This window comes from Salmo salar, chromosome 02, assembly GCF_965601325.2.
Source record: "Salmo salar chromosome 02, fSalSal1, whole genome shotgun sequence".
NCBI classification, from domain to species: Eukaryota; Metazoa; Chordata; class Actinopteri; order Salmoniformes; family Salmonidae; genus Salmo; species Salmo salar.
The window spans coordinates 82070388-82086008 of NC_138292.1; the positions used below are offsets into that span (position 1 = coordinate 82070388).

General features: G+C 42.9%; 1 protein-coding gene across 1 annotated transcript; it reads right to left on the reverse strand.

Moving 5' to 3' along the window:
- Positions 1 to 715: 715 nt before the first annotated feature.
- Positions 716 to 7736, reverse strand: LOC106594917 (uncharacterized). Its single transcript, XM_045710915.2, has 5 exons — positions 7529 to 7736; positions 5599 to 5767; positions 4677 to 4756; positions 4233 to 4580; positions 716 to 1785 (listed from the first exon to the last, which is right to left on the reverse strand). The coding sequence occupies exons 1-5, from the start codon at positions 7584 to 7586 to the stop codon at positions 1715 to 1717; spliced, it is 726 nt and encodes a 241-aa protein (XP_045566871.1). The 5' UTR covers positions 7587 to 7736; the 3' UTR covers positions 716 to 1714.
- Positions 7737 to 15621: the final 7885 nt, after the last annotated feature.

Here is a 15621-nt window from a genome sequence, read left to right on the forward strand (position 1 = left end):
AGCCATAGCTCTACATTGCGGAGCATTTAATAAACCAACCACATTTCCTGTGATGTTTAGGATGCGCAAGACCTTCGATAGGCTAGTAGACTGCGGAAATAATCGTGGAGATTACCATTGTTATAGTCTAGATCGCTTATAAAATCTGGACCGTTGCTTTTCCTATAGCTAAGCAAACAAGTGGTAGCATATGCTTTTTGGACGTCTCTATAACAAGGCCTATATCCTCACATACCCCCTCAATTCGAACCCTGCTTTTAACGATAAAACATCACAGAAATGTATAGACGAAGGATTGCATGGTGACAGTGATTGTGTCTGTTAATCGGGTAAACTGGGAAGTGGGCGGAACGAGGTCAAATCATGACATCAGTAATTTTCAGGTCAGAGAACGATGCCAGAGATTCCGAGATGGGATGAGCGCGTTTCTTTCATAGTTCCCAGTTGTCCGACTGAAGTCGGAAGTCAGAAATGAAAGGTGTCCAGGTGAGTCCAATGATGCGCTGCTGCGCGTGATGGTGACCGGTGATGAAGCGCAGGTGCGCGTAATGATGGCGACAGGTGTGCATGATGAAGGCAGTCTGGAGCCTCGAGCAGAGAGGGAGAGCGGGAGCAGGCGTGACAGTAGGTGTATATACACATATACAGTATTTGTGTATGTATTTTTTTATATACAGTATGTGTCATCGTATAAAAAAACTAAATGTTTGCAAAGTAGTAAAAACTTGATTTTTATTTATTGAAACTGGATACAGTACTCAGTCAGATAATAAAAGAGAAAGAACTAAACAAAAAGTCCTCACCATAATCAGACAATGTGATTTGGATATGAACAAAGTAAATAGTCAATTGTATTTGATCTGACTCCATAAGATAATAAGGAAATGTAGAATGAAGTAATGAATGGGCATCAAGAATGGTCTTAGATCGTGAAATCAAATGCAAGTAATAACATTGTCAAATTAATGAACTCCATTAAATATATAAGGCAAAATTATAAAGGTACAAGGTAATACGATCAAAGTATTGTCGTCATGGTAATCAATCAAAGCTGCACTATGCAGAAATCACTCAGCAAAAAAACGAAACTTAAGAAAGGGGAGCATAGAAATACCGCATGTAGAACAGATCTACCACTTCTTAGACTTGCTTTCAATGAGAATGACATATCTATAACTCACATTTCTATGTGGATATGGTCAGGTCACCAACTCGCTCCCTCTCTCCAGCACTCGACGTCGCCGGTCTAATAACCATCAGCCCTGTCAACCATCATTACACCATCTCCCCATCATTACCCACACCTGCTCTCCATTACCCACACCTGCTCACCACCATTACCCACACCTTCTCCCCATCATTACCCACACCTTTCCCCATCATTACCCACCACTGCACCCCATAATTACCCACACCTGCGCCCCATCACCTGGACTTCATTATCATCTTGACTACCTTCCCTTCATGTAGCCCTCGGTAGCTTCAGTCATCAGGCAGTAGAGGTTTGTTTTCATGTTCAGTACTCATCCCCTGTTTTATTCATTTAACTAGCATCATCGTTATCAAACTGTCCTTCTGCACCTGCTTCCTGACTCTCTACATATACCTGACAATTATAAATCAATAGTTAGCAGAAAGTGGACAGAGCCACAGTGGGAGGGGGTTGGAAAATAATCACATGTATTCAGCCAATCAGTGGGTTCAGGAAGTGGTCTTACAGCCAATGAATGAGCTGGAGGAGAAACACCGCCACCATGGCACTTCCAGCAGCCTGACCGGAACATGCTGAGGAGGGAAACAGATGTTTAGGCTGTGATTACACAGGCAGCACAATTATGATATTTTGCCAATATTTGACATGTTTGATACAGTGCATTCGGAAAATATTCAGACCCCTTCACGTTTCCACATGTTATGTTACAGGCTTATTCAAAAATGGATTACATTTTTTTTTAAATCCTCATCAATCTACACACAATACCCCATAATGACAAAGCGAAAACTGGCTTTTAGAAATGCTTGCTAATTATTATTTTTTTTTAAAGCATTCAGACCCTTTGCTAAGAGACTCAAAATTGAGCTCAGGTGCATCCTGTTTCCATTGATCATCCTTCAGATGTTTCTGCAACTTGATTGGAGTCCACCTGTGGTAAATTCAATTGATTGGACATGATTTGGAAAGGCACACACCTTTCTACATAAGGTCCCACAGTTGATAGTGAATGTCAGAGCAAAAACCAAGCTATGAGGTCGAACGAATTGTCCATAGATCTCCGAGACGTGATTGAACGGAGCAAAGTACAGAGAGATCCTTGATGAAAACCTGCTCCAGGGCGCTCAGGACCTCAGACTGGGGCGAAGGTTCGCCTTCCAACAGGACTACGACACTAAGCACACAGCCAAGACAATGCAGGAGTGGCTTTGGGACAAGTCTCTGAATATCCTTGAGTGGCCCAGCCACAGCCCGGACTTGAACCAGATTAAACATCTCTAGAGAGACCTGAAAATAGCTGTGCAGCTACGCTCCCCATCCAACCTGACAGAGCTTGAGAGGATCTGCAGAGAAGAATGGGAGAAACTCCCCAAATACACGTGAGCCAAGTTTGTACCGTCATACCAAAGAAGACTCGAGGCTGTAATCACTGCCAGGTGCTTTAACAAAGTACTGAGTAAAGGGTCTGAATACTTATGAAAATGTGATCAGTTTTTTATTAGAAATGTTTTTGCAAAAGAATACCAAAACCTGTTTTGCTTTGTCATTATGGGGTATTGTGTTGAGATTGAGGGGGAAAAAACTATTTAAGTCTGTTACGTAACAAAATGTTGAAAAAGTGAAGGCGTCTGAATACTTTCCGAATGCACTGTATATTATTTACTATACGTAAAGACATTCAATTGATCAGCTCAGTTCAGCCTAAATTCAACACACCTGGTCTTCCACAAAAACATGAAGTGCCTGTGGCCCTCCAGAACCAGGGTTGCCAGTTACACTTTATTTGGATAATCCAGTTGGTCATAATATCAACAAACTATCCATTGATAACAGAAGCTTACTACATTTACGGTTAAGGTTAGGTTTAAAGTAAGGGTTAAGGTTATGTCTAGGGTTAAGTTTAGGGTTAAGATAAGGGTTAAGGTGAGGGTTAAGGTTATGTTTAGGGTTAAGATAAGGGTTAACGTGAGGGTTAAGATAATGTTTAGGGTTAAGTTGAGGGTTAAGATAAGGGTTAAGGTGAGGGTTAGGGTTAGTAGATAGTCTGTAGAGCATCTACAGATGGATAAAGTGTTACTGGGTTGCCTACCCCTGCCCTATATATTGCACTACATTTGACCATATGGGGAATACGGTGACATTAGGGATGTATGTTAGGGTAAAGTAGTGCACTACATAGGGAATAGGGTGCCATTAGGGATGTATGTTAGGGTAAAGTAGTGCACTATGTAGGGAATAGGGTGCCATTTGGGATGCAGACTTCCAGGAGTTTATAATGTCTCTGGTAATGTTGCATTCAAGTAGTGTTCAGTCAGATTCTCAGATGTCTATCCCTCCCTCTGCCGTCTATCCCTCCCTCTTCCCTCTCTCCCTCCCCCTGCCCTCTCTCCCTCCCTCTGCCCTCTCTCCCTCACTCTCCCCTCTCTCTCTCCCTCCCCCTGCCCTCTCTCCCTCCCCCTGCCCTCTCTCTCTCCCTCCCTCTGCCCTCTCTCTCTCCCTCCCTCTGCCCTCTCTCCCTCCCCCTGCACTCTCTCCCTCACTCTGCCCTCTCTCCCTCCCCCTGCCCTCTCTCCCTCCCCCTGCCCTCTCTCCCTCACTCTGCCCTCTCTCCCTCACTCTGCCCTCTCCCTGCCCTCTCTCCCTCCCCCCCTGCCCTCTCTCCCTCCCCCTGCCCTCTCTCCCCTCCGTCCAATCGTTCTGTTTTCCTCCCCCCAATATTTCACACCAGCTCTGGCCTCTCACCCCCAGTCATTTCTCACACACACACACACACACACACACACACACACACACACACACACACACACACACACACACACACACACACACACACACACACGCAGAGAGAGACCGAGAGAGCAGAAAGACCAAGAGAGCAGAGAGAGCAGAAAGACCAAGAGAGCAGAGAGAGCAGAAAGACCAAGAGAGCAGAAAGACCAAGAGAGCAGAGACCGAGAGTAAAGGAGAACAGTGCAGACAGACATCACCAGTCGAGTCACAGAGAAACAGATGGACTCACAGTGCACGGTGAGTTTGAAGGGCTCTGATTCCACTTCAGGAGGAGGTTGGGGTCCCAGTTCTCCCAGTCCTAACAGGGCTGAACACCAGAGCTGGGCCCCATCATCACCTCTACTGGGGGACCACAGCAGGGGATATTCCCCACTAATAGGTTCCTTGGTGGTCTGCCTTGGTACATCTGGTGCGTATAACAATGTCTTTGTCTTTCTACCGATGGCAGAGGCTTTGTAGAAGGACACATTGAGACTGTTACCTGGAGCGACCTTCTGGATGAGACACTTAAACTCGTACTCTTTCCCCTCAACCATCGGACCTGAGGGGCCTGTCATGGACACACTGTCTGGAAGCTCTGTGGAGGAATGGAAACACACACAGTGATTTAACAGTGCAGAGCCATACTAAGAATATTCAGAAACTCCAGAGAAGATAAGGGAGAGTCACTCACTATAAACTGTGATGTCCAGCTGTTTCTGACACTGGCCTGCTTCTGTGTGGCATGTTGGTTTGATATTCCAGTCAGTCACACTGTTAAATCAAATGAAATATTTAAAGTGCATTTAAAATAAAATCAATGAAAATAAAAATAAAAAACAGAAGAGATTAATAAATGTCTAAAATAACAGTAACACCATTCATTGACTTCTTCGGGATCGAGGTCCCGTCCACGGGACGGTTGAGCTAACGTAGGCTAATGCGATTAGCACGAGGTTGTAAGTAACAAGAACATTTCCCAGGACATAGACATATTTGATATTGGCAGAAAGCTTAAATTCTTGTTAATCTAACTGCACTGTCCAATTTACAGTGCTATTACTGTGAAAGAATACCATGCTATTGTTTGAGGAGAGTGCCCAATTTTGAACATGAAAAGTTATTAATAAACAAATTAGGCACATTTGGGTAGTCTTGATACAACATTTTTAACAGAAATGCAATTGTTCATTGGATCAGTCTAAAACGTTGCACATACACTGCTGCCATCTAGTGGCCAAAATCTAAATTGCACCTGGGCTGGAATAATACATTATGGCCATTCTCTTCCATTTCAACAATGACGGTACAAAAAAAATACAAAAGAACAGTTGGTTTTTTCTTTGTATTATCTTTTGTGATCATCTATTATGTTATTCTCCTACATTCCTTTCACATTTCCACAAACTTCAAAGTGTTTCCTTTTCAAATAATATCAAGAATATGCATATCCCTGCTTCAGGTCCTGAGCTACAGGCAGTTCGATTTGGGTATGTCGTTATAGGTGGAAATTGAAAAAAGGGGACGGATCCTTATTTAGGCCATTGAAGCTACATAACAGTAAAGTCAAACAATAAAGGTGTTTTAAAAGTCTCAGCTGTGTCTGCCCCTCTTACCTGTCCACACTCCAGTTTAGGAACTTCACCTTCTTGTCTGTTAGACCCGTCCCTCCATGCGTCGCCTCCCAGCCCAATTGCTTAGGCTGATCGGAGGTGCATTTGGCTGAAGCTGGGTCTCCATACTTCACCACCAGCCTGGCAGGACTGATCACCAGGCACTCGGCATCTGGAAGACCAAGGTCAAGTTAAAATATGTATTGTTTTTCAAACAAAACAGGACGATATTATTGTCTAACGTTCATGTATCTGCATGTTGATCAAGCACGTTACACTCCATACACCAGAAATAGCCACACACACGCACAAGAAGAACATGCATATGCACACACTAGTGATGCGCGGGTTGACTCATAACCCGCAGCACCGGACAGACGGCATTGGGGTCATTAAATATTGTGTGGCTGAAGGGCGGGTGGTTGAATAAAGAGAAACAATAGCTTTTAAAAAATCAATGAATGTATATTTATTGTGCAATTTATATAGGCTACATTGAGGTTTTTCTTTCATTATTTTAGGCTACCTAGTATTAGTGTATAAATCTAAACTGTAGGGCTTAACTGTTCGCGCGCCAAATAGCCTACACTGGCAGAACAAGTTATTAACGTCAACCCACAGAGGCAAAAAGGAGATTGTCAAAATTGAATTCAATAAGACAAAATGCTGCAAAAGGCAAGTTGAAAATAAAGAGAAGGGAGGGCCAGAAAAGTAATGTTTGGAAAAGAAGTGGTAAAGTGGTAAAAGAGAGTGCTGATTGGGAGGCGCTGTATAAATTCGACAGTCACAAGACAGGACTTCAAATAGGGCTATGGCATGCTAAGGGAACTGTAGCCTACTGTTTAGATGGGTTACATGGAAATGGAAATCTGTTGGTAGGTCTATAATTTCTCACTTAGCCTTAATATTAACTCTTGCAGAACTAAGCATTTCTTGCAGTAAAATGATACACCAAATGCAGACAAAATGTGGACTTGGGAACAGGTGTGGAGAAATAGGATTTCTTTATTTCTACATCTTGAGAGAATACAATGCTCAGTTAGATACCATCTGTAGAGGTGATATCTTTATCATTAAACATCATAAAACCTGATAGTATTTCAACCACATAAAATACGCATCGAAGCCGAACTGCAATCTTGTTAGAAACACATTGGTTTTAATTTTCACAGCTTTCTTTCTCCTTTACAACCGGTCAAACTGATGTCATTTGGACATTTTGCACTGAAAATCTTTCCCCCCCTTTTTTTTGTTGCGTTATTGTATTTTCTCCCCGGTCCCTAAACGTCTTCGCTCTGCGAAAGAAGACAGAGAAAACTTTACAGATGTCAACTAGATTGAAGCTTCATTCTATCGATCTATTACATTATTATGTTGATCAAGGGTTTATTTAGTATTCTAGGTCAACATATAATGACAAAAGAGAAGCTACATTCATCTAATTATAGATTAGTTGACTAACAAATAGCCTACCAAAATGTCGGAAATTATAATTTATATCTAAATCAGGTTTAAAAAAAATCCTACTCCCCCTGTCAAAACATCGTTCCGCCGTCTTTGACTGTAGCCTATAGCATATTTTCTATATTTGCGGGTTAGGGTTGGGTGCGGCCCTCAGACTTTCACTTTATCACATATAGTCGGGTTGCTGTGGACGGGTTATTAGCTATTGCGGGCGGGTGCGGGTGAACAAACAGCTGACCCGCGCACCACTAACAGGTACACACACACGGAATTTAGTACGTCATTGAACAATGGCGGGAAGAATTCAACCATTCACTCTCAGTCATTAGTTATCTAAAATACTTGAAATCAAATGCACAGTACTAAAATATATTTAAGGTAACAAAACCGAAAAATACCTAAACTATTAAACTCAACTTAATTCCGCACTTGTCACGGAGTTGTGGTATTAGACAGTTGTCTAACTTACCGGTGAAGTCACAATACAGAGACAATGATGAAAGAAGTAGACCAATTACAATCTCCATTTTCCATCTAACTATCAACGAACGTCCCTCGGTGAAGTATTCCGCTATTCTGTTAGACGAGTTGAAGAAGAAATGCGCTCGCACTTCTGTTTTTCAGAAAACCGTTGAAAGTGAAAGTATTCTTTACTGGAAAACACCCCAACGACCCCTCCTCTTCCTCCTCTCTCTCAGTCTTCTATTATCTACAGCAGTGGTATTCATAGTCGGGGTCACAAACTCGAGGGAGAACTGCAGTGCACTCGCCCAAAGCATAAATAAGAGTATAGATTGTATGGGACAATAGGAGAGGATAGAGAACGGGGGTGGAGAGGAAGAGGCTATAGGCGGGAGGCCAGATATATCAACCAGTCAACCAACATCTGCATTGTCATAAACATAATTCTATCATTGACACTGGTGCCCAATCTATCTGAGAGATAGAGAGAGAGAGAGAGAGAGAGAGAGAGAGAGAAATAAGGACAGTAGTCTATAATCAAGTGTTGTTTAGGTTAGAGGTGTCACTTTAATCAATCAAAACCAGAATGAAAGTATCATTGGTGCTTCTCACTCTGAAACCCTGAAAAGCACATTCTATTGATATATTCTCATATTCCCTGATCAATTAAGTTCACAGTGTCTCCATGGTAACGGGCATGTTCGTCCGGTCGCTGGGTCGCTAAACAGAGGCAGTGAATCTGCAGGGCAGGAAGTTGATTAGATCTGACAGAGAGAGAAAAACATACAGTCTTCCTGACAGCCTTACAAGAGGCTAAACGTCACAGTCACAGGCCCTCTCATGGCTTTGAGCAAGAAATTGAACATGCCCTAACCAAGGTGCATTTAGTGGCAGCAAGCACTGTAGACAAAGCTAAAGAGTACATCCAGCTTATAGTTAACACTCAAAATGAAGTCTTTCAAACAGACTTACAAAGAGGATAAATGTCACAGCCACAGTTTGCCAATGAACATCTGAATGACTCAGAGGACAACTGGTGAAAGTGTTGTGGTCAGATGAGACCAAAATGGAGCTCTTTGACATCAACTCAACTCGCCGTGTTTGGAGGAGGAGGAATGCTGCCTATGTCCCCAAGAACACCATCTCCACTGTCAAACATGGAGGTGGAAACATTATGCTTTGGGGGTGTTTTTCTGCTAAGGGGACAGGACAACTTCACCGCATCAAAGGGACGATGGACGGGGCCATGTACCGTCAAATCTTGGGTGAGAACCTCCTTCCCTCAGGCAGGGCATTGAAAATGGGTCGTGGATGGGTATTCCAGCATGACAATGACCCAAAACACACGGCCAAGGCAACAAAGGAGTGGCTCACGAAGAAGCACATTAAGGTCCTGGAGTGGCCTAGCCAGTCTCCAGACCTTAATCCCATAGAAAATCTGTGGAGGGAGCTGAAGGTTCGAGTTGCCAAACGTCATCCTCGAAACCTTAATGACTTGGAGAAGATCTTCAAAGAGGAGTGGGACAAAATCCCTCCTGAGATGTGTGCAAACCTGGTGGCCAACTACAAGAAACGTCTGACCTCTGTGATTGCCAGCAAGGGTTTTGCCACCAAGTACTAAGTCATGTTTTGCAGAGGGGTCAAATACTTATTTCCCTCATTAAAATACAAATAATTTTATAACATTTTTGAAGTTTTTTTCTGGATTTTTTTGTTGTTATTCGGTCTCTCACTGTTCAAATAAACCTACTATTAAAATTATAGACTGATCATTTCTTTGCAAGTGGGCAAACGTACAAAATCAGCAGGGGATCAAATACTTTTTTCCCACACTGTATAGTAGGCTGCTTGGCTGTTTACTCTGTTGCGCTGCTACTTTGTGATTGACACTTTTTTTCTCATGCGTTCCGGTACCTCAAGCCCCCCGGATATCCTCCCTGTAAGCTACTGTAAGAGAGATAAAAAGTAAGAGAGAAAAGATAGAGAGTAAGAGAGATAAAGTGTACGAGAGATGAAGGATAGATAGTAAGAGAGAGAAAGAGTAAGTACATCTAATTCTGCCATTCATTGTCTTTGGTATCACATGATTTTATGTCAGTCTCATTAAGACTGTAGAACTGGCAGCGTTTAATCTTTATTGTCAACATAACAGACGATCTGGCATGACACTTCCTCCCACTGGTGTCCACACAGAGCGATTTTAAGGCCACACCTCCAACAAGTCACACCTCCAAACATTATATCATATCAGTTAGCAAACAAAAACAGGCGACTTCTGCGCCCTTGGGTGCTGCCATAGTTACACAGTTACATTGGCTGTGCCCGTCCAATCAGGCTTGAGGTCATCAGCCACTGATACATCGACGTATTTTCTCCGGTTTCTTTGATTGGACTGATGTGCGTTCATTTCATTGTTTGCCACGTCTTCTAGCTAGCTGAAAAGTTATCATGAATCATGTCGACTATATCTAATCATTTTCAAACTCAGCTGTATGAAGGAAATGTAGGGATATAACGTCTCAGGTGCTCATCAACCACTAAACAATGAAATGAGGCCATCCGTTGAAATAAAGCAAGCTGGAAAAGTAGATTCAGCTGTGGTTGGTGGTGGATGGAAGCAGTGGATAACATGTTTTGAGGAAGCTATACGACCTGGCTTGTTATTAATGTTTGATGTCAGACTGTTATACCCCATGGAACTGGAACTATACAATAGATGAAGCGTGATGGTAACTTTATAAACTGTGTTGCTTTATTCTTAAGAGGAGCATGTTGGTAACAGGCAGGACCAGAGCGTTTTTTTGCTTTGTACCGATACTCGAACAGCGTAGAGGTATTGTAGACCCATGCTGAATTTGACTTAGGGAGGTAGCCTATAAGCTGATCATAACCAAATATTATCTTTGATTTGTCATAAACCAAACGTTGTAACGTTTGAGTGTGAAGTGGTTTCGATGCATAATAGCTTTTTTTAATTGAGTTTGAACACCAGAACTGGGCTCATCATCAGCACTACTAAGGAAGAAGTCTTCCAGAAACAGCTGCCATCACTATAAACTGTAATGTCCAGCTGTTTCTGACACTGGCCTCCCTCTGTGAAGAACGAAGGTTTGATCTTCCTGTCAGTCACAATCAAATCATCACCACAACTAGGGAAGAAGTCCTCAGAAAAAGCTGTCACCCCCCCAAATAAAATGGCTGTTGTGTGAATAGTTGTCTGTTCAACACTCTTGGAGCCTGTAGAAGGTCACAGTGATGCTGTCAATGGGAGCAGTACCATGTTCACCACACTGTAGCTGGTCCTGATCCCCCTCATCCATTAGACCAGAGGGTGGAGGCTGCAGCCAATAGCTGATGGACACACTGTAGCTGGTCCTGATCCCCCTCATCCATTAGACCAGAGGGTGGAGGCTGCAGCCAATAGCTGATGGACACACTGTAGCTGGTCCTGATCCCCCTCATCCATTAGACCAGAGGGTGGAGGCTGCAGCCAATAGCTGATGGACACACTGTAGCCTTAGCCCTTCCGCCACCATTGTCTTCCAACCAAGTTTTTTGCTTGTTTACGCACACATCTGTTCCGGTTTGGATTACAATGGTGGCAGACCCCCTAGCTTACACAACAAAAATACATTTATTGTATATGGTTCACATGTCAGTCAATTTGCCACCATTCTTCTCCTGTTTCCTCCTGACAATAGTATGTTAGAAGGCGGAAATGTTATTATGTTCTCAGCTAATGCAATCTCTGTCATGACATCCTACTCAGAGATGGTATTTACATTACATGCCTCCACCTTTCTATCCGGTCAATGTACTCATTGTCCTTGCTATTTCCTGCTATTCAATTATGTTTCTTCAGCATAGCAGCTGCATCTAGTTTCTTTACATTAACTCCCACAGCCTCCCTCTGTGAAGCACTTAGGTTTGATATTCCGGTCAGTCACACTCAAATCAAATCACATTTTATTTAAATCTGGTCTGACCAGCATGGTCTAACTGGTTAGGCTGGTCTGACCAGCATGGTTAGGCTGGCCGACTAGCTGGACAAGCCGGTGATGCTGGTCTAGCCTTCAAAACCACACTCATCATTATCATATTTCCCAGCATGCTCTATTTCAGTTTGATTTTTAGAATTTGTTTGTTTCTATGTGTTTTTACATTTGCATTGATTGATACAATTAATCTCATGCTACACACAGATAAATAACATACATTTTCCTAAACTAATAATCTGTTAGTTGGATTTCTTGCACCCGTTACTGAAATGGTTGTTTGAGTAGTTAGAGTTAGATGGTTAAGGGACTCTAATTTACTCATCTTTCTAACCCTCAGTCATTCTGAATGGAGATTGTGGGTGAATAAATGTTCCAATTGTTGGATATCCTCACTCTGGCTGGATTCCAATAGGATTTAAATCCTCACTCTGGCTGGATTCCAATAGGAATTAAATCCCCACTCTAGCTGGATTCCAATAGGAATTAAATCCCCACTCTGGCTGGATTCCAATAGGAATTAAATCCCCACTCTGGCTGGATTCCAATAGGAATTAAATCCCCACTCTTGCTGGATTCCAATAGGAAGTCCCCACTCTTGCTGGATTCCAATAGGAATTAAAACCTCTTAGATCTGAAGTTCCCTGCTTGGCGGACCTGCGAGGTTCTGGTACTGGTTCCGACCAACATTTCTGCTTATACATCGATGTGTGGACACCGTATATCGAAATGGCTTGCATTGAGCAATAGCCCTGCTTCTCACGGACACAGTATTATATTCTGAGCCTGTGTGACGTAGGATGAGAAATTTGAAACCACTTTAAACTGCGTACACCCAGAAATAGCCACACACATATTCCACACTCATACTCTCCACCCACCGCCTCCTCTCTTCTCGAACTTTTACAATCTCACTCGCCACTCCTTCCCCAACAATATCTGCCCACTCTCTCCCTCTCTGCCTTCCATGCCTCCCTCCCTGAGTAAGTAAGCAGCCATGCACTAGTCTTGGGTTGTGTGAACTGGAACAGCTTATAGAGCAGGAGCCTGTGTCCTGTTTCTGTAGTGAGGCAGCTTGATGTACCAGTACACCCCCTGGACAAGACACTAGTCTATCTCCTGTTTCTGTAGTGAGGCAGCTTGATGTACCAGTACACCCCCTGGACAAGACACTAGTCTATCTCCTGTTTCTGTAGTGAGGCAGCTTGATGTACCAGTACACCCCCTGGACAGGAAACTAGTCCATCACAAGGCCTCAACCCCAATCTACCTCATTATATTGCTGTGTGCAGCATTTCCCAGAGGGGGATCATTTTGGTCACACTTTATTTGGATAGCAAATCTGCACTATCTATAGATCCTCTACAGTTGGTCATACTATCAACAAACAATCTGTTCATAAGCAACTGCTGACCAAGGTTAGGGTTAGAATAAGGGTTATGGTAAGGTTAGAATACGGGTTAAGGTAAGGGTAGGTTTAGGGTCAGGATAATGGTTAAGGTTACGTTAGATCTAGTGATAGTAGAAATGTTACTGATATTCTGTTGAGCATCTACAGATGGACTATCCAAATAAAGTGTTACCTTGGTTTTTGCCCTAGCACTACACAGCTGATTCAAATAATCAAAGCTTGATGCAGGCAAAACCCCAAATACACACCCCATAGGGACCCCAGGGCCGAGTTTGCGAAAAGCTGGCATAGTGCAAAGCAGAGACCACATTTTCAGCGTTGGGAAAGCTACTCTGAAAATATAGTTTACCAAGCTACCAATTACTGAACACTGGAAGTTAGGCTACTGTACACTAAAGCTACCCTTGAGAAACAAAGTTTACTCAGTGACTTTGAGAGAAAAAAAGCATTTCACTACATCCAAACCACTTCATAATTACCATATCTAAATCTGAAGAGTAGATCACTTCGGGGGTCAAATGTTAACAGAATGTGTAATTTAGCTTAATACACAAAAACGAATGTTTCAAGTGAGAATTCGGCAGGTCTGATAAAAGGAAGAGATTGTCTACTTCACCCATATGTTGTGTAGTTCCAGTAGTTAGCGACATGCCAAAAGTAATTCACTGAAAACACTACTGAAACCCATTTTGTAACGTTCCCCAGCAAGAAAACCAAAGAATATCACTCAAACAGAAGGGGAACAAACAGAGTCACTGACAACAACCAACACGAAACAGGAGGGGTTCTGAAAGACACTCATGGAGGTGTCCACTGAAAGTTGACTAGCAACAACAACTGGGACCTAAAAGACACCCACTCAATTTTCCCAAGAGGCAAACAAAATAAAAACCCAAACTGAAAGACAGGAAGCAAAATAAAAACTTTGCAGATCAGACAAAGGAATGTTTATCTAGATATCAAAGCGGGAGCGCAAACTAAAGGTGTTGACCCTCCACATCTCTGAAGACCACTGGCCCAGTCGTTTTTAAATATCACCAGGGCCAGCACAGGTGAAACACCTTCCCACTAACGAGATGGACGAGCCAGGACAGGTGTGGTTGTAACACACGCGAGGTGACGCCAATCGGTGCGCCCTACGTGCTAAAAGTCCAACCTCAAAACATAAATGGAAAACCCAAAACCTGTAACACCTTCCCCCTTGAGACAACTAATATATTCTATAGTTTTGTTGGACAAGTTCGCGCACCAACAGAAAACTTCCATCGCACAACATAATCAACGTAAATGCGGCGCCTTCTCCAGGGTAAACATGGCAAAAAAATATTATAATAATAATAATACAAATAATAAATAAATAAATAAAAATACGCTCTAACCACTAGGCTACCAGCCGCCCCTAATAATCTCGTCCCCTTGGAACGATCGCAAAACAAAACTCATCTCCAAAACGTGCAGTGAAAATAAATTGCGAGCCAGGGCTACACACAGGCTAAACACAAAACGGATCGACTGCCCACCCTTGACAATCAGCAACCAAGTTGTCCTTACCACGGACATGTCTGATTTCAGCGGGAAACTCCTGTAATATGAGACTCCAGTGAAGGAGTCGGCGGCGGTCCTTTCGCTAGATTTGAATTTAGTTCAACTACCAAGTTAATGTACACTGAACAAAAATATAAACACAACATGTAAAGTGTTGGTTTCATGAGCTGAAATAAAATATCCCAGAAATGTTTCATATGCACAAAAAAGCTTATTTCTCTAAATGTTGTGCACACATTGTTTTACATCCCTGTTAGTGAGCATTTCTCCTTTGCCAAGATAATCCACCCACCTGACAGGTGTGGCATGTCAAGTAGCTGATTAAACAGCACGATCATTACACAGGTGCACCTTGTGCTGGGGACAATAAAAGGCCACAGACGTCTCAAAGTTTGAGGGAGTGTGCAATTGGCCTGCTTACTGCAGGAATGTTCAACAGAGTTCTTTCTCCAACGTCATTTTGGAACATTTGGCAGTACGTCCAACTGGCCTCATAACCGCAGACCTTTCGTATGGTGTCGTGTGGGTGAGCAGTTTGCTGATGTCAACGTTGTGAATTGAGTGCACCATGGTGGTGGTGGAGTTATGTTATGGGCAGGCATAAGCTACGGACAATGAACACAATTGCATTTTATCGATGGCAATTTTGATGAACAGAAATACCGTGACGAGATCCGGAGGCTCACTGTTGTGTCACTCATCTGCCTCCATCACCTCATGTTTCAGCATGATAATGCACAGCCCCATGTCACAAAGGTCTGTACACAATTCCTGGAAGCTGAAAATGTCCCAGTTCTTCCATGGCCTGCATACTCACTGTCACCCATTGAGCATGTTTGGGATGCTCTGGATCGACAGGCACGACAGCGTGTTCCATCTCCCGCCAATATCCAGAAACTTTGCACAGCCATTAAAGACGAGTGGGACAATATCCCACAGGCCACAATCACCAGCCTGATCAACCCTATGTGAAGGAGATGTGTCGCACTGCATGAGGAAAATGGTGGTCCCACCAGATACTGACTGGTTTTCTGATCCACACCTCTACCTTTTTTTTTTACGGTATCTGTGACCAACAGATGCATATCTGTATTCCCAATCATGTGAAAATCCATAGATTAGGACCTAATTCATTTATTTCAATTGACT